This window comes from Cynocephalus volans, chromosome 1, assembly GCF_027409185.1.
Source record: "Cynocephalus volans isolate mCynVol1 chromosome 1, mCynVol1.pri, whole genome shotgun sequence".
NCBI classification, from domain to species: domain Eukaryota; kingdom Metazoa; phylum Chordata; class Mammalia; order Dermoptera; family Cynocephalidae; genus Cynocephalus; species Cynocephalus volans.
Genome location: NC_084460.1, coordinates 270,474,235 through 270,499,181, shown reverse-complemented (window position 1 = coordinate 270,499,181; position 24,947 = coordinate 270,474,235). Strand labels below are relative to the sequence as shown.

The window sequence follows — 24,947 nt, the reverse complement described above, 5'->3', positions numbered from 1 at the left end:
CAAGAGGAAAATTTATAGATTTGGACTTTATACACACGGGGGGAAAAAGGATCCAGATAATGGAACAGAATTTCAGAGAAAGAGAAATAATATTTTTTTAAAAAAGAATACAGTAGTCAACTTAGCACAGTGGTTAAGTGTCTAGGCTCTGGATTCAGACTAAATAGGTACAAATTCTGGCCCACCTAATGAGATGTGGCCAGTTTTTACCTTCCCTGAAACTCTGTTTCCTCATTTGTACCTTGGGAATACTAATAGTTACTATCTGATCAGGTTGTCAATACATGCATACAAAGCAATTAGCAATAAAATCTTGTGTTTGTTACTATTATTTATAATCCTTAATCTTATTTCTTATCAAAACAGTGCAATTTGGTTTCTGTGTTTTATTAGTTATATTGACATTAGGTCAAACTTCATTTGTACTTCACTAAATATATGGATCAAAGTGTAATAAAACAACTTCTAAAGCATGCTAAAATAAATTGCTCTCCTTCGCTTTAGACCAGAAGAAAACTTTTGAGATGTAACAAAATCACACCATTACTATTGTGCAGATACAGAGCCTCATCATGGCAAGGCACGTTGTTGAACCTAGAGCAGCCTGGTGTTGACTAATTAACTTTTCAAGGCTTCCACGGGGTCTCGTGGGTATTTTACAGGTTCCACTAACCCAAAGAAGGCTGGGGAAGAGGAAATAGGATTAACTTCTTGATTATAAGGGTGATTATACACTGGAACAGGCTACCAAGGGAGGATAAAGGATCTCCATCTCTAGGGAACTTTTAAAAAAGAGACACAACTATCTAGCCTGTGTGATTTCGGTCTTCTGCGTGGAAGCAGGGGATTGAACTGAAGGAACTCAAGAAGAAAAATACACTATAATGCTAATGTTTTTTCAATTGGTAGAATTAACTTTCTTGCAGTTTATAGGAAAATACACTTCTTACTATATCCCCTGCGCTGAGACTCCAAACTCCTCTCTCTAGATGCTCTAACTGTACTTACCATGGCTGTGATTTACTTGCTGACATGCCTGTATCTCTCCCACTAGACTGTGTGGTCCCAGAGGCTGGGAGGGACTCTGTCATTGTACAGCCATACGTTACTACCTGGAGTGGGAGAGGAGTAGGGTGGTCATCATTGAATAAATGGAGAAGCATTTAAAGGAGCCTTGATATTCTACTAGCCGACTTTTAGGTAGCTCATTCATTCATTTATTTATTCAATATTTATTGAGTCATGCTATGACAAATACATTTAAAAAATATTTTTACATGCACAAGGCATGGCACTAAATACAAAGGTGAACATTTCCCCAAGGAACTAACCTAAGGTAGAGCCAGATGCACAAAATCTATGTTTCCACAACCAAGAGGGCTAGGAGTTTCAGACTGAAGAAGTATCCACTACAGGTTGGAAACAATATACTGCAATTCTTTGTCCCTTTTAAAGAATTACTGCCTACTGTAACTCAGAACTATGAAGCACACAGGTAGGAAATAAAATATGCCTGGTGTGGAGACATGGCTAATGTTGGAATCCTGTCGACATTGCCAATTATAGCGCTCTTAATCCTGTTTGTGAACCCAATTGTAAAGCTAGGTGACCACACCAGTTGTTGGGTTCTTTTACCTGCTGGTAATCCTGCTGACTGGGCCGATTGTTGCACTAGGGTTGGGTCTGGAGCTCCCACTGGGTCACAAACCCTTCATACGCCTGGCCGGGTCACCAGACCCCCCACACACCAGGCTGGGTCACCAGACCCCTTCACGCAGGTCTATGAGCTAGGTAACCGGCCAAAAGGTCCTTGGAAGCCATAGGTGGAAAGCATGGCTGTGCCGGGTGGATGCCTGAGGCAGACGCCCGCCTGCTTGCTTTACTAAAACTCTCTCTCCCGCCTCTGAAGAACACAGAATAGCAACAAAACTAAAAAGATACAGTGGCATGCGTGTGCACTAACTCCACACACACACACACACACACACACACACACACACACACACACACACACACACACACACACACACACACACACACACACAATTTGCTTATAAAGGATGTGCTGAACCACACCCAACCGGACCCAAGGCAAGGGCCCTGACCAAACTATTCTATTTTCCCAACACCTGGTTACCTGAGAAAGAGGTTTTAGTGAAGATTCTTCAATAAAATACCTTTTACTCCAAAGGACTGTCCCTGTGGCTACTGCAACAGCCACATGGTGTGTTGAGAAGGGTGGTTTTCCCTCCCAGAGAAGGCCTCTTTATTAGAATGCTCTCTCAATAAACAGAAAGGCCACAATCTATCAGGATTTCAGTTGCAGCACGAAAAGTGACTGGCCTATAAACATAATTTTTAACCGCTTTTCTTTAGCAACTCTGACTGTTTAATTAATCTTCAGCCATTAACCATTCATTTAAAATGCCACTTACAGAATCTTAATTTTGCACATTATCAGCTGGTTCACAAATAGCTAACCATGAGCAGAAGCATAATGATCTCTCTCCCCCTGTTCTTAGAGCTCACCAAGCTTATAGTCAATTTTGGCTTCTTAATTAACCATATGCATATTAGCATTTAAAATTAAATGACAATTTTTTTTAAAAGAATTAATGTGCAGTGAAGTATTAACACTAACATCATTCTGCTGCCTTTTGTAGGGCCCCAAGGCAGTGCTTGTCTAAGGTCACAGCTACCCTAGATGCCCAGGGGTGTTACCCATGTGGAAATATTCCTCACCTCAGCTGAGTTCCCCTGAGTGCCCTCTTGCAATGATCTTTTGGATCCACTATTCAAACTTCCCAACTTTTATGTTTAAGGAAGAATAAACTATGTCATAACCAAGATAATCTTTAGTGCTGGCACTGAGAAATGACACATTCAGCAGCATATCCTTTTTTGGTGGTTGACCCCAATGAGGTGAGTCAGTTCACACCAAATAAGGGGGCAGGGAAGGATATTTGGGGCAAAAAAAAAAAAAATTATCAGCTGATGCAGAAATGACTTTTTCTCTAAGTAGGACTCTGATTATTAGAGCCTACAGAGAAATCATTTGCAATTTTACAGGTGTCAGCTAGGGTCAAGGTCCAAGCTAAAAACTAGGCACGAATTGTTCTGTTCAGGTTGGTCCATCACAATATCTGGTAGGTTTTGACCCATGAGCTTGCGTCACATCTGAGCTTTGATAGATGGCTGACATCAAACCCAGATCCAAACTTCAGGGACTACAGCATGAGTCTGTAATCAGTTTGACTGGTGATAGTAACATTAGGGTACTTCAAAAAGTTTGGGGAAAGTTAGAATTAAATGATAATACGAATGTTTCCAAGTACTTTTTGAAGTACCCTCGTACACTTCCAGATTTTACACATTATATTTTGGAGAATTATGGTAATCTTGGGCACTTTTTCTTTTATCCAAATACAGAGATTCTAAGAACACATGCAAGTAATCGCAAATGAGAATTATGTTGCATCATGTATTAAAACTCCATGAACCTGGAATGAGGAAAATTGTGAGAATGTTTATTAAAAATGTTTTAAAACATTGTGGGAGTAAAAATGGGAAAAATAACAGACAGCTTTTTGAATCACAATGTGAATTGAAGTACAGCACCTCTAAATTCACTAGACACATGGTGGAGGTGACACACCAGTGGTTATGAGCCTTGTTTCAGTTATATTCTACCTGTGCAAATCACTGAAGCTGGCTTAAACTGAGAATGCATGTGCAGGTGTCACAAAAACATTAAGACTGTAATTAGAAACAGAAACGTACTGATTGATGAAAGAACTTTGAACCAAACATGCGCATAAACAATTTGAGATTCAGCAAACTTGGCATTTTGTAATCCTGTTAGCAATTCAGCTTTTAATCCAAGCAAGTACTTAAAATACAAGCATATCTTGACTCTGCAATTTCTGGGGCTGTATTCCAAGAGAATGACAATAATTTATTCTCCTAGAAAGCCTTTCAGCCTGAAAGGAAGCAAGAGAGCTTTCCAAAGAATAATGTATAAAACTTCTTAAGTAACTAAGCTAAATCCATTCTGTGATTTCTTCACTGATCAATTCATTTAACAAATATGTATTTGGTACCTACTATGTGCTAATCACTGGGAATAAAGATTTTTAAATCAAGTCGTGCCCTCAAAAAGGACCGTTCCATTAGGGCAATGTAGAAGTTACCCACAAAGTCTAGTTTTGATTTTAGTATTTCCTCCCTTGGTCTCTCCTGAACATTTTTTTTTTCTTTTTTGAGTTAAGGAACTAATGGTGATTGTGAAACTGCTGAAAGAAGAAAGACACTCTTTACTAGTGATCTGCCAAGTATGGAACGTAGGCCAGCGGCATGAGTATCACCTGGCAGCTTGCTAGAAATGCAAATTTTAGGGCCCCATCCCAGAAACTCTGGCAATGAGGTCCAAGGATCTGTGGTTGAATAAGTTGTCCAGATAATTCTAATGCATGCTTAAATTTGAGAACAATTACCTTAGACCATTAAAAGTTGAACTTAAGTACAGGTGCAAACATTTATCAGATTAAGAAGGAACTTCATAGCCCTTACAGTAAGTGTTAGGGAGGGAAATAGGTTAGATCTCTGGAAGCTAGGAGGTGCATGTCCCCAGAGAGCTTGAGAATGAGTGATACTCTGTAATGTGCTGCTGAAGAAAATGGGGAACATTTTCTATATCACAATCTATGCTAGGGTAAATCTCTTGGTTCACTGAAGAGAAGGAAAGTGCCACGCAGACTAAGTCATTCAATTAACTAAGACTCTGTTCTTTATTCTCTGCTTGGTGTAAATAAGAGGACCTTATTTCACTTCTTCCCATGTTCCAACCTCCTTTCCACACGAGGGCATTCCCCCATCTGCTCTTCTGACTGAAATGCCTTTCGTGCCCCTTTTGCTACCAAAATTCTTGTTACTAACTGCTCACTCTTTGAGTCTCAACTTAAATGTTACTTTCTCAGAGAATCTTTCCTTGATCCTCCAAAATGTCAAATATGGTTACAGCATTCTGGACTTCTTGATAGTACTCAAGGAGTAGTTATAATTAAATATTTAATATTTGTCTCCTTCAGTAGATCCTAAGTTCTATGAGAGTTCACAGAGAGACTGTGTCCAAATCTCACTCAATAAATATTTGTTGAATAAATAGAGATTCATGAATTTAGTAAATTTTATGGAACTCAAATGGGTGTTAGAGAACCATGTTTCCTAGGCCCTGGGCTGAAAGCTAAGCTGGTTCAGGATACATCACCAGAGGTTCCGGCAATCCCCTCTTATGTTTTTAGATCTTTCTATTCTCTACACTCTCCACCTGATTGGTCTAGCAAAAGGCATCACAACCAACAAAATGTGAGGAAAAAACGGCTGAAGTTTGCTGAGCACTCAGTATGAGCCAGCCATTGTGCTACAGGTTTAACATGCATTAACTTGTCCAAGCCTCCAAGAATCCTACGAGATACGGCATCATCTTTACCTTAGATGTGAAGAGAGATGCTCAAAGATATTACATCATATGGCCCAGGATCACAGAAATGGCAGAGATAGGATTTAAACCTAGGATTTATGCCCAGCTTCAAACTCCATGTAATTGACCACTAGGAGAAAGTTGATAACCTCAAAAGAAGTAACAGATAGTTAAACACGGCTCAAGAGACAACACAATGCATGTAATGTGTCTTAATCCTCATAAAGGTTATGTTTCTAGATCCTAAATACACATCTGAGCAGATCCTGGACATCCTTTGTCTGATATAGCTAAGTTTGGAGAAATACTCTTTCAGAAATGACCCAAAAGGAATTTATAAAGTGTGTTTAGAATCAAATGATCTGAAAATTACAATTGAGGTCTATTGCTTTGGATTTCTCACGTTTTCTAGTGAATTGGCTTTGAGATTTGGAAATCACACAAACTCATAAAAAGTTGTTTTCCAGACTCCAAACTGGAACGAAGCACATCTAAGTCATTTGGTAGTGTAATGACTCACTTCTGAAACATTGGATCTCGCTATGCTTCTCTTTCTTGGCATTTCTCGGTTTTCATTCACATAAGTATCCAGATTAGCCAACTTGTAAGATCCTTGCCACCTTTCAGCAACACTAGCCTCACTGCCAGGAGAAGAAGGCTGGAACAAAGTTGCAGTGAGTGGAAAACAGTGGCAGAACACTTAGCAAAACAGACAGTGAGAGCAAGGGCTGAAGCGGAACACCGCCAGGTTAGTTATTCTTTGGGGAGAACACTGAGACATGAGTCGCAAGAGGAGAAAACAAACCCGTTCTCCCTCTTGCTAAATGTGGTCACTGAAATGGTAAGAATGACCAATAGGGTCTCTGTGTGGGAGCATGGGGGGGAGAAATAGCCTGCAGGAATGTGACTGTTCATGAGACCAATGTTCAAGGGTGTGACAGAGACTGCTGCTCCACAGGGGTCTCAGCAAGGAAGATCAACAAGAAAAAATTAAATGCTAATGGCCAATCTCTTCCACAATTTTTTCAAAATCAGTATATATTTAAATTTAAATCTAAAATCATTTATGAGTGTCTACTATGTACCAGGCCCTACACATGTTGCTTTCATGTATATTAGTTAGCTTAATCCTTCTAACAGCAAAATCTATTAACCATACATTGATGTTATCAACACTTGATACTAAAAAAAGATGAAGGACATCCATTTTGGTAATGGTGGGAGAGTTTGTTGCATTCTCACTCTAATGAGAATAACCAGAAAAACTGGACAAACTTGAAAAAAAAAAAAAAAACCCCAAGAAACAAAACTACTTGAAAGCATTGGAGAACTCCCAACGCAGCCAGGACTGAAGAGACCAAGATTGATTCTGAAGAGGAGGTAGGTAAGCACATTGAATTGAGCCCAATATTTTGTGGCACTTTCCTCTACAAGTCATTTGCTAATTCATAAGTGGCACAGAATCAAGTGCTAAGAGAATGGGCAGAGTGTAGTAGCTAAGAGACTTGGAGGCTGAACAGAAATTCTGACATTCTCTCGGGTTTGAGAAGATAGAAATCAGAGTTCATGGCCTGCTAAGGAAAAAGGGCCCGGATTTCCAGTTAGGATCACAGAAATGCTACACCCTAGGAGTAAGAGTAAACAACTAATAGACCATATGTCACAACAACTAAAACCCAGTTTCTAGCCATCTCAGTCCAAGACTGTATTAAGGCAATATGCCCCTACACTACTCTAAATGCCTGATTGAAAGCAAAAATAAATCCTCTCTGGGAAAACATAACATCAGCCTAAGATACAGTTTTTCAAGGACTGTGTCTAGCATTTGATAAAAATGTTCATGCATACCAGGAAATAAGACCAAATGACTGAAAACCAAGTGGAAAATTAAACAATATGAATTCCCACAGCTAATGCAGATAGTGACATTATTAAACATGTTTCTTAAAACAACGGTAATTAATTTATTCTAGAAAAGAAGATAAGATGAAAAATTTCATCAGAGAAGTAAAATCTCAGGGTAAAACAAATGGACACTTAAACCTGAAAATTACAATAACTAAAATGAAGAAGTCAACAGATGGGGTTAACAGAAGATTGGACGCAGCAGAAGGCAAGATTAGTAAACCAGAAGACAGAGTATTCAAAAATAATCAAACTGAAACACACAAAAAAATGGAAACACAAAACAGAGAGCAAAAAGCACATACAGAAAGGTCTAATATTTTTGTTTCATTGAATTCCCAAAAGGAAGAGAGAGAGGGAGACAGAAAGAGAGAGAGACAGACAGAGACAGAGAGACAGAGAGGAGGGAAGGATGGGACAGAAACAATATTTGAGGAGGCACTACCAGCCAACAATTTTCTAAGGATGATGAAGGACATTAAAGCACAAATTTAAGAATCTCTACAAAGCCTAATCAGGTTAAAACACACTATACATGCACACATGCACACACATGCACACAAACACAGACACATCATAGTAAGGCTACTAAAAACCAAGATAAAGAGGAAAAATTTAGAGCAATCAAAAAAACCAAGACATATTATTTTCAAAGGAGTAACCGTTTTCTGACAACAGACTGTTAAAGACCTTAAAAGCAAGAAAACAATGGAATATCTTTAAAATATTTTTAAAAAAGAAAAAGAATTCTGATAACTGCATATCCAGAGAAAATATCCTTAAAAAATAAAAATGAAATAAAAACATTTTAAAACAAATAAAAACTGAAATAATTTGTCACATTACAGGAAATATTAAGGGAAGTTATTAAGAAAAAAAGAAAAAATATCCCAGATGAAAACAAAGGTATTCAGAAAGAAATAAGGAGAAATAGTAATGGTTAAAATAAACAAATATTCACCATATAAAACAGAATTGTAGTGTATTGTTGGGTTCAAAACATACATAGATTAAAAATATATTAAAACATAGCCTAAAAGGTATTATTGAACAATGAATTAAAGTGTTTCAAGTACCATGCATTGTTCAGGAAATGGTAGAAGTATTCATCTATCTCAGACTATGATAAATGAAGAATACATGTTTCAATTCTTCAGTACTAAATGTACTAAAAGAAGAGTAAAAGAATGTATAAAAATGTCATAGAGGTAAGAAAAAACTGAATCATAAAAATGCTTGAATAATAATTTTTAAAAGGCAAAAAAGGAAAGAAGAATAAACATAAAATAGATGGAATAAGTAGAAAACAGAGAGTAAGATAGTAGATTTAAACCAAATTATATCTTCAGTTTCATTAAATGTAAACAGATTAAACAGTACAATTAAAATACAGTTATTTTCTGATTGGATATAAAAACAAAACCAAACTTAACTATATGCTTCTTACAAAAGACACATTTTAAAAATAAGAACTATTAAAAATAAAAGGATAAAGATGAGCTAGCAAACATTAAGCAAAAGAAAAGATGGAATAGCTATATCAATATCAGACAAAGTAGACTTTAAAGCAAAAATCATTACTATAAATACAGTAGGATGAGTCATAATGATAAAAGGGTCAATCCAACAAGAAGATGTGACTTACCTTAAATTTGTATGAACCTAATAACAAGCCTCAAAATACATAAATTAAAAATAGTTGAAAAGACTAAAAGGAGAAAGAGATAAATCTACAATCATAGGAAGCTATTTTAACTTTAAGACAGAAAGGAAAAAATGGATAGAGTATATCATCTGACCACAATGGAATAAAATTGTTTATCAACAAAAGATGATAGGAAAATCTCCAAACAGTTGGCAACTAAAGAACACATTTCTAAATAATTCATGGGTCAAAGAGGAACTCTCAAGGAAAATAAAGATATGTATTGAACTTAATGAAAACAAACACACAACATACCAAAATTTATGGGACACAGCTAAAGCAGTGCTGAAAGAGAAATTCATAGCATTAAATGCTTACATTACAAAAGAGAAAAGTCTCAAATCAATAATCTAAGCTCTCACTTAAAGAAACTGGAAAAAGGAAAGAAGAAAAACAAAAACAAAAACTAAGCAAGCAGAAGGAAATTTGACAACTTAGATGAAGTTGGCCAACTCCTAGAAAAGTAACAACTACCACAACTCACACAATATGACATAATTTGAATAGCCTTATTATTATTAAGGATATCAAATTCACAATTAAAAATCTTCCCCAAAAAGAAATCTCCAGGCCAAGATGGTTTAACTGGAGAATTTTACCAAATGTTTAAAGAAGAATTAACACTGGTTCTACATGATCTCTTCCAGGAAAAGAAGAGATAATACTTCCCTATTCATTCAATGAAGCCAATATTACCCTGATATCAAAATGAAAGATAGTACAAAAAATAAAGATAAAACTATAGGCAAACATCCCTCATAAATACAGATGTAAAAATTCTTTTCAAAATATTAACAAATAGAATCAAGTAATAAATAAAAATAATTGTATATTATGACCAAATGAGTTTTATCCCAGGGATGTAAGGCTGGTTCAATGTTTAAAAAGTAATAAATGTAATCCAGCATATTAACAGGCTAAAGAAGAAAAATCACATGATCATAAACATTGAAGCAGAAAAAGCATTTGACAAAACTCCACACCCATTTGTGAAAAAAACTCTCAGAAAACTAGGAATTAAGGGGAACTTCCCAACTTGATAAAGACATCTACAAAAAACCTATATCCAACATAACACTCAATGGTTAGAGACTGATTGCTTTCCTTCTGAGATGAGGAAAAAGTCAAGAATGTTCACTTCTATGGTTGCTGTTCAACATAATACTAGAAGTTGTAGCCATCATGATAAGGCAAGAAAAGGAAATAAAAAGGCATACAGATAGTAATGGAAGACAAAAAACTTACATTGCCCAAAAACCTGTAGGTGCTTGTTTATAGCAGTTGTATTTGTAATAGCCATACACTAGAAAAAAACAAAATGTCTTCGAATAGGTGAATGGTTAAACAAACTGTGGTACATCCATACCATGGAATACTACTTGGTAGTTAAAAGGAATGAACTATTGATACCTGCACCAATTTGGGTGGAGCTCAAGGGCATTATATTTTGTGAAAAAAATAAACAACAAAAAAGCCAATCTCAAAAGGCCACATCCTTCCATATTTATGTGGTTCCATTTATGTACCATTCTAAAGATGACAGAATTAGAGAGATGGAAAACAGATTAATGACTGCCAAGAGTTAGGGATGTGATATGGGTGTGTGACTATAAAGGGGTAGCATGAGGGTTATCTTTGTGGTGATGAAAATAGTTCTGTATCTTCATTGCAGAAGGCATTACATGGATCTACATGTGTGATAAAATAGAACTACACACACCCACACATTGTATCAACGTTAAATTTCTGGTTTGGATATTGTGCTATAATTATGTAAGATGTAACTACTGGAGAAAATTGGGTGAAGGGTACAAGGGACTTCTTTATACTATATTTGCAAACTTCTATCACCGAAAATTTCAAAATAAAAAGTTAAAAAATAATCATAAAACTATATATAATAGGACTGCATATAATAACTACAACTACATGGTTATAGAAAAAGTAAAGAAAAATACATAAAGTCATGTTGGCAAGAACTGTCCATCCAGATTGAAAGAAAAATCTGCTAAGCGGAGAAGCAAGAACACTTGTAATTCTCCACCCAACTTCAGTTCACTCCTAGGGAATTAGTAGTAATCTTAATGGCAGAATAGTGTCTCCTTTTACTTTCAATGTTTATTAACTGCCAGCTACTGTTTTTTGGATTACGTATGTAAACTCAGTTAAATCCTTGTAACAACACTATGACTTATATACTACCATTATGCTCATTTTACAGATGTGGAAACTGAGCCAGAGAGAAGGTAAGCAATTTGCTCAAAGTCACACCACTCTACTGAGTAGCAGAGCCAAGACCTCAAAACAAGAATGTTTGGCTTTAGAATCTACACTCCTAACTGCTAAACTGTCTCTCATACACAAATTTTCCTTTTTTGTCTTCCTTTGGTCTATCTCCTGGCTCTTAAAGCACAATGCAAATAATAATTAATAAAAATTTTGTACACAGTATCATACACATTACACTTAAAGTGAGAGGCTGAGTAATGGCTAAATTTGAGGGAATCCAAAGTACTTGCTTAGGACTGATTGAAAGTCTGTGCAAACAATGGTTCTTGAATTTTATTTCTGGATGGGTTCATCTCAATCCTCAGTCAGCACTCCAGAGGGTGGGTACTCCACTGCATATAAATATTAAAACATGTCTTTAAAATCTTGGATATTTATGAGTACTAACATTACAACTATCTTTTACTGTCCTCTCTCATCTCACTGATTATTTATTGTTTGAAAAGATAAATACAGGAAAGCAATTGACCTAACAATGGCCTATCCTTGATTACACATTGCATTAAATACAGGAATTATAAAGAGGGCACTTTAGAATCTGTCTTTAGCATCAGCAAAGATTGTGTAATGAAAAGGTATGTGGCTTAGCCTAATAGATTAATGCAAACCACAGGTCACAGAAGGCCTAGAGTAAGTGTGGGTAGACCAACACAAATCTAGCACTACCCCAGAGAAGTAGGTCAAAGCGTACGACTTCTCATAACTTTGTATCCCATAGCTTTAAGCAGAGTGCTTTCCACAATATAGACATCTAATTTTTTTTTTATGGAATGAGTAGATGAGTGAATGAATGAATGAGTGAATGAATGAAGGAGGGAGGAAGGGGGATGTCTGGCAGGTCAGGAGTAGCATCCATGCTCTTTGCACATGCTTAGTGTGTGGCTTCCAACATTTTTGACTGCAATCCACAGTGAGAAATTCATTTTGTATCATGTCCCAGTACTCAGCTTCACACATACCCTATACACGTAGATGCATATATATATTTTACATTCATATGTAGCTGAAACAAAAATGAAATAATGTTTATACTTATCACAACCTATGTAATAATCTTTTCTACCTTATTTTGTTAAAAATGTTGGTTGATCCACTACATTGATTTCAAGATGTACTAATAGGTTACGACCTGCAGTTTGAAAAACCCAAGCATATCGGGAAGCTCATGCATTGGTTTTGGAGTCAGATTGGGTTGGAATTCTGGTTCTGCCAATTTATTACCTGTGTCACCACAGTAAGTTTCTTAATTTCTCTGAGCCTCTAGTTTCTCATTTGTGAAATAGATTCCTAACCTACAGGATTTCTGTTATCTTTCTAAAGCACAAATCTGAACATGCCATTCCCATTTCAAGGCTTCCATGTTGCCCTAAAGACTAAATGCTTTCTCTTAGATTATCTGGCCTTTAACCATATTTCCTTTTGTCTCTTGCCTCTAGCTAGCCTTAACTTTCACACTACATTCCGTCTCTTCTATATGCAGATACCCATGTTTTCTCTTTGGGCTTTTGTGCATGCTCTTCTGCTCGCTTGATTAATTTCTACTTGTTCTTTAGGTCATAATATAGATTCCTTCAAGAAGCCCTCTTTGATCACCCAGGTCTGCATTCAGTGCCCCTTTTATGTACTCCCACAGCATGCTGGCTGCCTCTTATAGCATATCACCATTACGACTCCAAATTTTCAGCTGTATCTCTCTAGAGGACAGGAAACTCTGCATTCTGTTCTATTCTTTGTATTATTTTATGTCTAAATGAGGAAATTCTGTATATCCTCTCCAACCTCTTCTTAGTAAACAGATCCTAAGGATCAGGTGGTTTGTTTGAAAAACATTCAATTCAATGCTTAAATGACAGCTTTAAGAAATTGGGGTAACCCTTCAGCAAGCATTCCTCAAACGTGCCCACTTACTACCAGAAGTTGAGGATGGGGGAAGCATCTTGAAAATGGATGGTCACTAAGTACCAACCCGCCTTACCCAGCTCAAGCATAATAAAGGAGAAAGGTGTCTACATTTGTCATCCCTGGACATTAACAACTTAGGCAGACATAAGTAACATTGTCCCAAGAGTAGGGCTCTCATAAGCTAGAAAAGAAAAATGAGAACATAAAGTTTTAAAGACAAGGGATGGAGGAAAGTAGAGTTAATGATATATCAGTTACTACTAGCACTTATCTGGCCATAGATATTCTTTCATTAAGGGATTTCTCATTATTGTTTAAAAGTCACTTAAAAACAAGTGGTAATATGTTTTAAAAAAAAAATCTGATTGCTGTTCAACTGCTGAGTTCTGCCATTTATCACTGGGATTCCCAAACTGACATGAGATCACTTTGGCTCTATTTGTAGAAACTAAAAAAAAAAACAACACATCTCTAAGTCATCTACCGTATGCACTGTTCAAGTCCCTACACACAGCCTCACAGTTGTGAGTCAGAAGTGATAGCTGAAGTGCTGTTAAACTAGAATAAAATTAACTGGAAAGCTCACTGGAGAGAAAGAGAGTGGGGACAAGCACCAATAGAGACACGAGCTGTGCATGAACAGACTGTGGCTCAATGAAATGCTGAATCTGAAATCAAGTGTGGTGGTGAAGCAATATCAACGCTCCTACATTGCCCCCTTAGCACAAGGTATGTTCCCACCAGCTGTTCACACAGCTACAAAGCTTTCCTGTTAACACTCTTTCTATCCTTCATTGTCTTTATCTTAGAATTTTTAAAACATACTTTTTCAGTGGTCATGAAAACTAGGAATGTATGTCCCCTAGCTGCCTTAGTTAACTGATATTAGAAGTTATTCAGACTGAAAGATGAGGGTACTTCAAAAGGTTTGTGGAAAAATAGAATTAAAAGATAATACGAATCTTTTCATGAACTTTTTGAAGAATCCTCATAGTTCTGAATGAGCTATAAAAGAGGGTCTACATAATAATGATAGCCTCCCACAGGGAGTTAAGAATATATTTGACAAAAGTGCTATGTAGCATTATTCTATAGCTTTTGGATTATTAAAGGAAGTGGAAAAAAAAATGCAAGAAATTATCTAGAGGTCATCTGTCTGTGGTAGTAGATTCCATGGAGTGACTCCCTAAAAGCCACTTGAAAATCCTTTCTCTCTTGACTTTGGTTACTGGAAAGATGAATTACTATTTCTCAATACCCTCTTGCAACTCGGGTGACTTTTTACTACAAATTTTGCCAATGAGAAGTTGTTGGGGTCTTCTGAAAAATCTTTTCAAAGGCAGGAACTTGGCTAGCATGTGCTGTTGGCTATTCCCCCCTTTCTCTCTCTTTGACCCTGAAGGTGGACATGAAGCCTAGAGCTGCAACAGCCATTTAGAATCATGACGCAACATGAAGAAGAGGCCTAACCACTGAGAAAGGCAAAGGAGGAAGATGAAAAGAGGACACTTCAGGAGGCTAGGGCCACCTAAATTCCTTTATGGGTGAGATAAACGTATCAGTTGGTTTTTCTGTTGTTTACAGCTAAATAGGATCTGAGTTGACACACTGTTGTTACTGAAGCTCTTCTGGGCCCATAGAAATTGGGCTAGCTCATTCTGTGAACAATTGCTGAACCCAACTCCAAACAAGTGGACATTCAAGTGACATGGCAGGACTATAGCCTTAGTTCTGGTGACAAGCTTGGGGACATCTAATGAGTTATGGTTTTTAACAAACAATTGCCAAAGTAGCTCGGTGTGTAATAACTGAGCTCTTCACTCATGGAGATGATATGATTATCTAACAGAATCTGAACTGTTCTTTAATTTTCTTGCTTTTTATCCCCTCGCTTGATTTTCTGTTTCTACTTTTTGTTTCTGATGATTGTAATACACTGGAACGAGTTGGGGCTAGAGTTAGGAATTAACCATTGATCATGTGACCATGGGACAGATGAAATCTAACAGGTTCCCAAACCTATGACTTTAGGGGTCAACAACTAGACATGATAAATAATCTTCTTACATACTTATATATATTTAGTTCAATAATCTCCTCAATATATAGCCTAATTACATATAACATAGTCCAAAAACCTTCCTAAATAGCTATAGTTCATATTTATTGGGCCAGACACTGGGATAATTTAATCCACAAACAATCCATAAAAAATTAGGTATACTCTTATCCTCATTTTACAGTGAGAAAACTGAGGCTTTGAAAAATTAATACATTTAACTAAGGTCCTAGAAATACCAATCTGTAGTCTCAGGTTTTCCCCAAATTTAATGCATTTGCAATTTTGTGATTTTTACAATATATCCTGTATATACCTCTATTCTAATGGAACACATTGTACTGTAATTATTTGTTTATGAAACAATTTCAACCATTAGACTGAGTTCCTTGAGGATCAGATTATTTCTAAACTTCTTCATAAGTCCTATGGAATACAACATATGCTCAATAAAAGTTTCATACAAACATAGGTAAATACATGTTGGGGAATCAAAGCCACTTAACTGGAGTATTGAGAAGCTGTGTACTATTTGCCATTTTAATTTCACAGCTGCCATATATCATTCAATAAGAAAGTGTTTAGTAAGCAAATACTAAGTGCCTGCTATTACACTGGACCACATAAAGTCTTATTTTGCATACTTAAGTCTAAACGGACCCATTATTTGTGAATATCATGAGGAGAAAAAAGTTATGTCTAGGATTCACTAAGAGCAAGTAATTCCCTTTCTTGTCAGGGTTACCAGAGTAGTAAACCAAGGGATGCTCACAATTATAGTGTACCTCAACATCAGTAAGATACTTGACAAAGTCTTCCATAATGTTCACAGATGAACTGGAGAATGCAGACTAGGTAACAGTAGACTCGATTAATAGCTAACTGAAGATCCCAAAGAGTGTTGATTAATGAAGGTCTCTAGTGATGAGTTGCAGGGTTCGTACTTGACATTGATAGATGGTCTTATCAATGCTATGGATGAGTCCACAGTGATTAAATATGAGGATGGTATAAACTAGGAAGGATGTCTAATACACTGGAGGACCAAAGTCAATACTTTAAAATATCTTTATTGGCTATAACAATGGGCTAAACCTAACAAGTAAGTATTTGACTTGGATAAAGAGACTATCTTACATTGAAGAAAAAAAAAGCATTGTGCAAATATAGGATTTTGTACAATATACTGGGGAATCTGACTTGATAGCAACTTAAATGAAAAAATAGGAATTTCAGTTAAAAGGTGCAATATAAGCTAGTATAAAAGTTTAGGACACATCAACAAGTATAAAGGATAAAGACCAAAGGATACAAGAGTCCTATTTATTTTGGTGCTTTTCTGACCATATCTGAAATGTGGCATCCAGTTCTGCATGCCATGCTTAACATAGCAATCATAAATGCAATAGACTTGAGTGTAACGAGAAAACACCTACCAAGAGAGCTACAGGTGTGGATTGTAACATAAGAAGGAACCAAAATAGCTGGGGGAATTTATACTGAAGAAATGATTATACAATGAACTTCTCAAGGTTAAGAGCCACGTTTTCTGCATCTTTGTTAAGACCAGCTCTGAGCACAGAGCCTGGCACATGTTTGGACTTGAGAAAATGTTTGTTAATGAAGGTGGTCAAGCAGTCACTTCAAAAACTGGAAGGGCTGTTAATGAAGCTTAGGTTCTGCATCCAGGTAGCTCAATCCAGGATCTACAGTAAATGTTACATAGAAACAGCATTTGGGTGGGTAAAAAGTAGACATTTCTATGTCTATTACAGTAATCTAAAAGTGAAAAAGGATGTCTCATGGATTTTGGTCACTGGAAGTATGCAAACATGGTTCGAGTGACATCTCCTGAGGGATTTTACGGAGAAGATGCCTCTGATCAGTGGGATGTGAGGCTTGACCACCAGAAGTCCTATTCAACTCTAAGATCCCCTTAAACCATTGACTCATTCATTCCAAAAGTGTTTACTGAGTACTGACTGACCTCAACTGAGGAGACAACGGTGAACAAAAGCAGGCAAGGCTCATACCCTCACGAAGCCTGTAGTTGAGACCAGTGGTCTCCAAATAAGCCATATGAACCCCACTTGCGGGAAGAAGAAAACATTAGAACTACTACTTAGGTTGTGATTTTCGAAAATCTCATTCTTTTATTAATTTCTATATTTGGTATGTTTTATAATACATACAATACATTAATAGGGTAAATAAGTATACCATTTAGAAAGAAATACACATATTTTGGGAAATTCACACTCAAAAACATTTTTACTGACAGTGGGTGTGATCAAACACATTTGGCAACTTCTTGTAAAGAATGTCAGATAATTACACAAACTAACATAAAATCACAATTTGGTCAAGTGCTGCACACACTTTCTAGTCCCCCTACTTGGGACTATTGTGTCCTTATCCAAACATGAAGCTTTGTTCATACACTGCTCGTATTCTGTGGGAGCCCTTGCAGTGGCAGAGAGACACATTATAAACCCCAGGTAGTTGTCAGGCTTTGAGGGCAGGACTTAGCTCATGCTGTGCTCATATCCTGGAAGATTCAGTACCATGAGAATCCGGTCATATGTCACTGTCATGCTGGTAAGGATGTTTTTTTTAACCACTGTCATTTATAGGTGAATCCTTTATAAGCCAAGGTTTTTTTTTTTTTTTTTTCTTAGAAGGGCTGAAGGTTCAGGGCCAACCCATGAGAAGCAAGGAGGTAAGAGACAGAAGTTGCCCCATTAGGAATCTACTGTGGGCCACGTACATATGACACGTTTCTGTGAGACAGAGATATATGAACAGATAGGGTATGCTTTATATAGAGACACAAAAAATGCAAAATGTAAAATCATATTTAACTATTACAACACGTAAGGCCATTATTATAATCTTCCCTTTTACAGACAAGGCGATGTGGACAAACTGCCTGTACCGTTTAACAGTCTGTTGAGTTCCAGGATCATGTCTCCAGTTAAAACCCTCAGTGAGCCCCTCCCCAGCCCGACCACTGCCCCGCCTCTCTCGGGAAGGACCCCAAACTCCTCCTCAAGGCAGCCACGGCTCTGTCATCTGCCTTGTGCTCAGCTCTCAGACTCTACCACTTTATTGCTCTCCTTTTACTCTTCTCACTCAGGTTTCTGTTTTATTCAGCTTTTTAAGTTTCTCTAACACATCATGCTCTTCTCTCCTCAGCTTTCAATCACCTCGCTGTGCCCTGTGCCTCCACCCAGCAGCCCCAGCCCCTGCCGTTCCCCTGTGCTTACCCCGAAGGAGAACTTTTCACACTGTCTTCTCATTGCGTGTTTAGGTCTTTGCATCCCTCACCGGACTGTAAGCTCCATCACCAGGGGAATGTAATCATCTTCCCCTATGTTCCCTGGCTCCCAATTTGTTGAATTATATGCATGAAGATAAGAAATGGCATCCTGGAAATGTTATTTTACTGAAGGTCATGTAGTAGTATCTGGAAGAAGACTGGGCCCAGATTGGACTCATTCTAAACCCATGATTTAACCTGCCATTAACACGTCGGAACCCAAATGGATGCCAGTCTACCTATCTAGGTACTAATCTTCTTAACTATGAAAGAAGACTGTGGGTCTATATAACAGTGTGGGGTAGGGAAAAGAAGACTGTACAACACAGACAGATCTAGAATAAAGTCTGGACTCCATGCTGTGTACACTTGGGCAAGTCATTCAACTTCTTTGGGCCTCAGTTTCTTCAATGATAGCATGAGAAGGTTATTCTGGATGGTCCCTTAATTCTCTTCTTATCTCTGAAATACTGTCACAGAAGGAATTTCAAAGTTGCAACCTTTTCCATCCTGCAACTATGTTCTCTTTACCACCAAGCTCACTCTTTGCATTCTCGCCTCCTAATTAATTCTCTTATTGCATTCTCCCTCTGCTCCAACTTAGCTACTGAAATTTTTCTCTCTGAATTAACTGACAACCTCTTAGTAGCCAAATCCAGAAGCTTCTTCTTTGTACTCATTCTATTGACCTATCTGAAGCATTGGAAAGCTTCACTTCTGTGTTATCTGCTAAATATCTTTCTCTTAAGTTTAAGCTAAGGTTTCTGCTGCTTCATATTTTCTCCTGTCTCCAGTGCCACTCTCTTATTCTAGTCCCTTGTCATCTCTTTCCTGCTGTAATCCTATCCTAATTTGTCTCACAATCTAACCATCTTCCTCTTTGTCTGCCATCAAGCTGGAAGAGCTAGTTTCCCTAAGTACAAATCTATCAGCTCATTCCCCAGTGATGTTACTTTAATGGCTCCCATTGTCTACAGGATTGACAAATATATCAATACCCACTGCACACGTGCTACCACTCATCCTTCTGGAGCCCAGGCCAGATACCACTATTCAATCATAACTTCAGAACCATTCTTAACACAGATTTCCAGACACCTGCTACCAATCAATAAGTATCAACAGAAGATGCAACCCATTCATTCACAAACTGACTCCAGCCTGCTTTCCAGCCTCACTTCCAATCACTTGTCTTCTCACCCACGCTCCATATTCTGGTGTTTCTGAGCCTCCCTAACAAGCCATGCTCTTTTAGGCCACTTTGCCCTTGTACATGCTTAATCAGTCTTTAAGAAAAACAAGTTTCCTACTGCATCTGGTCAATCCTTCCAAAGCTAGTTCAAATATCACATCCTTTTCAGGGCTTTCCTGATGAGTCTAGGAGAGTTGGAAGAGAAAATCTTCCTTTTCTTCTATTTACATTATAATTATCCATCTCCACATGAGTTGGTCTTCTGCTGACTAGAATAAGACCTCCTCTGGACTGAAACCATATGCTAGTCATCTTTGTATCTTCTCTAGACCTTTATACAGTAGCTAGAACACAGTAGGTGCCAAATAAATCCTTAATCCCTACTGAATGAGTGACGGACTGAATAGATGGCTGGGTGGATGATGGCGCCCTCTTAAGGTAAATGTGGTAGGTTTAGAACTCATAGTTGCTGCTCACAGACACTTAGGAACACTGTCACAGTAATTCTTCTTAGATTCACCTGGGCCCAGGCATGCTGGGTGCCTTGGGTTGAATGTCCCCCTAAAACTTAATCCCCACTGTAACTGTTGAGGGTGGGAAATCCTATTATGGTAATTGAAAGGTGGGGCCTTGAAGAGGTGATTAGATTGTAGGACCATGCAGTAGTGAATGGATTAAAAATGGTGGTCAGGGATGTGGTTCTGAGGGCTTTAAAAGGAGAGTGCATGAGGAGCTGTCTCTCTCTGCCATTTCACAATGTGATACCCTGTGTCACTGTCACCACCAAGACACTCACCAGATGTGTTCCCTGGACTTTGGACTTCCCAGCCTCAGAAACTGTAAGCAATAAATTTCATTTTTTTAAATAAAATACCCAGTTCCGTGTATTTTGTTAGAAACAACAGAAATGGACTAATGCACCAGGAAAGTTCAGGACTTCATTGATAAAGGAGAGTAATAATAATAATAATGATAATCATAACAATGATGATGATAATAGCTAATATTCGAATGCTTACTAAGTACCATGATAAAAACTGCTTGCTTCAAGACTTAAAGAAATAGGAGCAGAGGAGTCTTTCCATATAATGAAAGATAAGAGCAGAAAAAAGATAATTCTCAATAAAAAAGAGTCACACTTTTATCTGCAATCCAAAAGTATGACAACAGTCTAAAATTCTACTGAAAGCAGCTTTAGACCATTAATTAATACAAAGAGGTCAGAGCCAAAAGTAGGACTCTATTACTCATATGTATGTCTGGGCTGGGCAGCAAATAACTTATTTGTTCTTGATACTATTTTAGAGTGGGTAAAGGTTATCCTAAGAAATTTCTTTCCTGGTCAAATCTCTCTGGGTAGATAGCTTAGGATAGAGCTTCCTAAATACTCTTCCAAAGAATAACCATAGGATCTGGGGGTGGGGGTGGGGAGCAGGGATAAGCTTTAGCTAACAAAAATTTGGGGAATGATAAATGATACAGCTGGTTGCTGTACGGTTCTCTCAAAGACTTAGAATCCATATTAGCATTTTGGGCATAAAAAGACCACAGTAAGGAGACCTGCTCCTTTTGGCTTAACCCAGAATTCCCCATATTTATTTGATTTGTGAACCTTTTTTTTACAGAATGCCTTGTATTTATTTCCATGAAATCAATACTGGAAAATACTGGCTTGGGAGGTTCCTAGAAATAGTCCCTCTCCACTGGATTCTCGCAGTGGACTTATGCAAAGAGGATTTCAATGAAGAACTATCTGATTTAGGAAAAGTAAGATTGACTATGGTCTGGGCCAGAAAAGACTCATGCCTAGTGTTATAATTTACATGGTAAAATTCAACTCTATATGAAGGCTGGGGAGAAAAAGGCCAACTTGTAATCAATCCTTTGAATTAGCAGTTTAGTTATTATGCCTGTATCACACAGTCATAGGAATTTATATTTTCATTTTGTCCCAAAGAAAAACTTGACCATCTTTCTTTAATATTATCAACCTGGAAGCTTGACAGTAAGGATTAAAAATTGCTCCTTCCTTCCCACTTGGTTATTGGAAAGGCTCTGAAAGGTAATCAGTCTTGTGAAGCTACACTTTACAGTCTGCATAAAAATGCCATGATTTCCCTTCCTCTCCCCAACCTAATTGAAAGTGCATAATATCACCCAGCTGGGGAAATGTAAACGGTAAACATATGCAATATATCATGCTTTCACACAAAAGCTGGTTACTAACAGGGACTGGGTGGTTGTCAAAACCCTAAGAAATCTGGAAAACAAGTCTTTTTTGAAATCTAGAATGAGAGCTCTTTTTACCTGCCATCCTTCCTCCCCACCTCCTCCCTCCAGACTTCAAGCTACAGTCAGATTAGACCAAGGTCAGTCAACCCATTCCTTGCATGTGTAATTCCAAGCATCGCCTAACAATGTATATCACCTAAGAGTCTCTTAGATCAGTCTTTCAAGAAATGAAGCATTTTACTTTTGACAGGAGGTGGGGTTAGAATCACCTTATTCGCTACCTACTTCAATTGTAGAGACAGACAGTCCTATTATCTCTTTCCTTAACTGCTAAACCTAAAGATCCTTGGCCTTGTCACCTCTTATTTTTCTCTACTTCATCAAACTCCTATTGCCAAGATTATCTCCTTTTCTACCTCTGATCATCCATGCATATCTATACAGGGTCACATTTGCCTTCAGTACATAATGCCAGGCTTTCTTTTCAAAGTCCCCTGCTTCTCCAAGCTATCTATAATTCCACTTCAGTGACATCTACTTGGAAGTCATCATTTTTCTCTTCTCTGACTCCTCACCTCCAAGTGTCACGCCATCTTCTTGAATAAGTCTTTTACAATAGGGCTCTTAGGAGAAGGACAATATTCCTTGAGAGTTTTCATCATTAGTTCTCTGTCACAATATCCCTTCAAAAATTGCTCCCTTTTGCACCATGAACTTTACTACTACTATTCATTCATGCCACCTTATAACTGGCTATTGTTTTATGTTTGACGGCTAATACCTTACGGGTAGGTCAAAGTATATTACTTGTCCAGGGTACCGTGTTCTTTTCAGTTTTAATAGATTGAAGGATACATTTTTATCTGCTTCAGCAGTAGAGATTATTTGAAACTTACTGAATGAAAGCTACATTCATCTTTCACTAAGTTTATATTACCTGTCAACTGGAGGCGGTGGATGGTATGACTTGTTGACCTTGGCATAGAGACCCTCTAAGTGGTCTCTCTCTGGAGACAGTGGACGGCCATCCCGAGGGTAACCAAGAGGTCCAGCCCGAGAAGGAGATGGAGATCTAAAGACATTCGCTGATGCACATGGTTCCCGAAAGTGGTTCACTCTGGCGTAATTGGGGTCCATTTCATCATCATCCATATCGTGCACTGATCCAATTGCACCGGTAGCATAATCAACGAGACCTCTTGCCTGCTTTTCTCTTAGCTCCTGATGTTTTGCTCCAATCCTGAAAAATGTAGAACAGGTAGCAGTGATGTATCTGAGTTTCACATACTAATAAAATGAAACACTCTCCTGAATCTATGTTAACTCTTCCTATTCACTTAGCTGTCACTTTCCTGTTTACTTAAGATGCATTTATTTCATGCTTACTCAAGATGCATTTATACAGAAATAACAACAGCATAAGAGGATTAATTTTATATTTCTGACCTTTGTTTGATACAAGGCCTTTACTTTGATAGTAATGCTATAGGTATTTTGACATCTTGCCCACCAATGACTGGGCTGATAACAGAGTCTGAGGCTGATTTCCATTAACATTCTCTCCCCACAAATGGGATGTGTTTGTGGGAAAAGTGCATATTTGGTGTGATATTATGGAAATATTTCTTGGGATAGGGTTGCATATTAAAAAGCCCATCAGAATCTTATACTTTTTCTATGATTTCACTATTGAGTGCCCTAGAGTTCCAATGTATTCTTCTAAAGAAAAAAGCTTGCAGAAATTGATTTAACTATGAAAAAGAAATACAGAGGCTTTCTGGTTGCTAAAAGCAGTGGGATCAGGGGTAATTTATAAGAGACTAAGTTTTTTGGTTATACAAATGTGGATCATTGTGACTCATTATATAGGAGCTAGGGACAGAGTAAAATAGTGAAGAAATTAATAGGCTCCTGACAGAGATGAATTGGCACATATTAGTGAATTAAACACCATTACTGGCAGAACTCCACAGTGCAAAAGCCTTAAGTGATATTACAAAATGCTATTGCTAATCAGTGCCACTATGTAGACTACTTGGAATGGGAGTAGAAAAATATACTTAGGTGAATTCCAAATCCATCTGAATTTTGAGAATTTGATATTTAATTTTGAAAGTGTTAGATCAACTTTACTAAATTCTCAGTTATGTGTTAAAATGGAAAGGTCACTTTGGCACCTTATTGGACAATGGTGATCTTGATGGTGTTAGGAGGTCTTCAGCACTAATGAGGAAAGAGCATAACCTTACGTCACTGGGCAAACAAGGTGCACTGTGTACAGGATGAAAGTGTTAGACAATGCTGGCTCAGGTGGCTAAAGAAAGACACTCAGGAAAGGATAGGGACAACCAGAGAATATGAGGGGGCTGTGGGCTAGAAGTGAAAGATCTGTATATGACGGGAGACGTGGTTTGAAGGTCTGGGTGAGTTAGAAAAGAAAAGCTGAAACCCTTCAATATCTTCTCCTCTTCAAAGAAAAACAGCTGTTTTTGCACATGGCAGCTAGTTTTATTTTACAAAACATCAAGTCCTTTGTAAAAATCTTTAGAATCCATGATTTTTCAAGTGTCGCTTTTAGCAGAACAGCATTTTTATTTTTATTTTTTTGAGTAAAGAGGAGGAGTAAAAACAAGGAAGGGGAGAAAAAAAGCAAAACAAACAAAACAAAACAGAATAAGAAGGCATAGGACAAAAAAGAAAACACACACACACACAAAACCAGAAAACAAAACTAAAACACACTAGCATCTATTCTCAAGTCATAACAGATGAAAATAAATGCCAGGGTACATTATTGCATATCTCTTTTGACGAGGCCACACCATGTACCCTCCACATAAGTAATTAGAAGAATTTATATTTTTG

The 24,947-nt window shown here is 37.5% G+C and overlaps 1 protein-coding gene across 4 annotated transcripts in view; it reads right to left on the bottom strand.

The window, feature by feature from the left end:
- PARD3B (par-3 family cell polarity regulator beta) overlaps window positions 1-24,947 on the bottom strand; it is a 990,710-nt gene that overhangs the window by 129,156 nt on the left and 836,607 nt on the right. For all 4 annotated transcript variants that reach the window (XM_063091525.1, XM_063091519.1, XM_063091512.1 and 1 more), the window contains one exon: window positions 23,020-23,322. In XM_063091525.1, coding sequence (XP_062947595.1) covers window positions 23,020-23,322 — 303 coding nt within the window. The remainder of the gene's footprint in view (window positions 1-23,019; window positions 23,323-24,947) is intronic.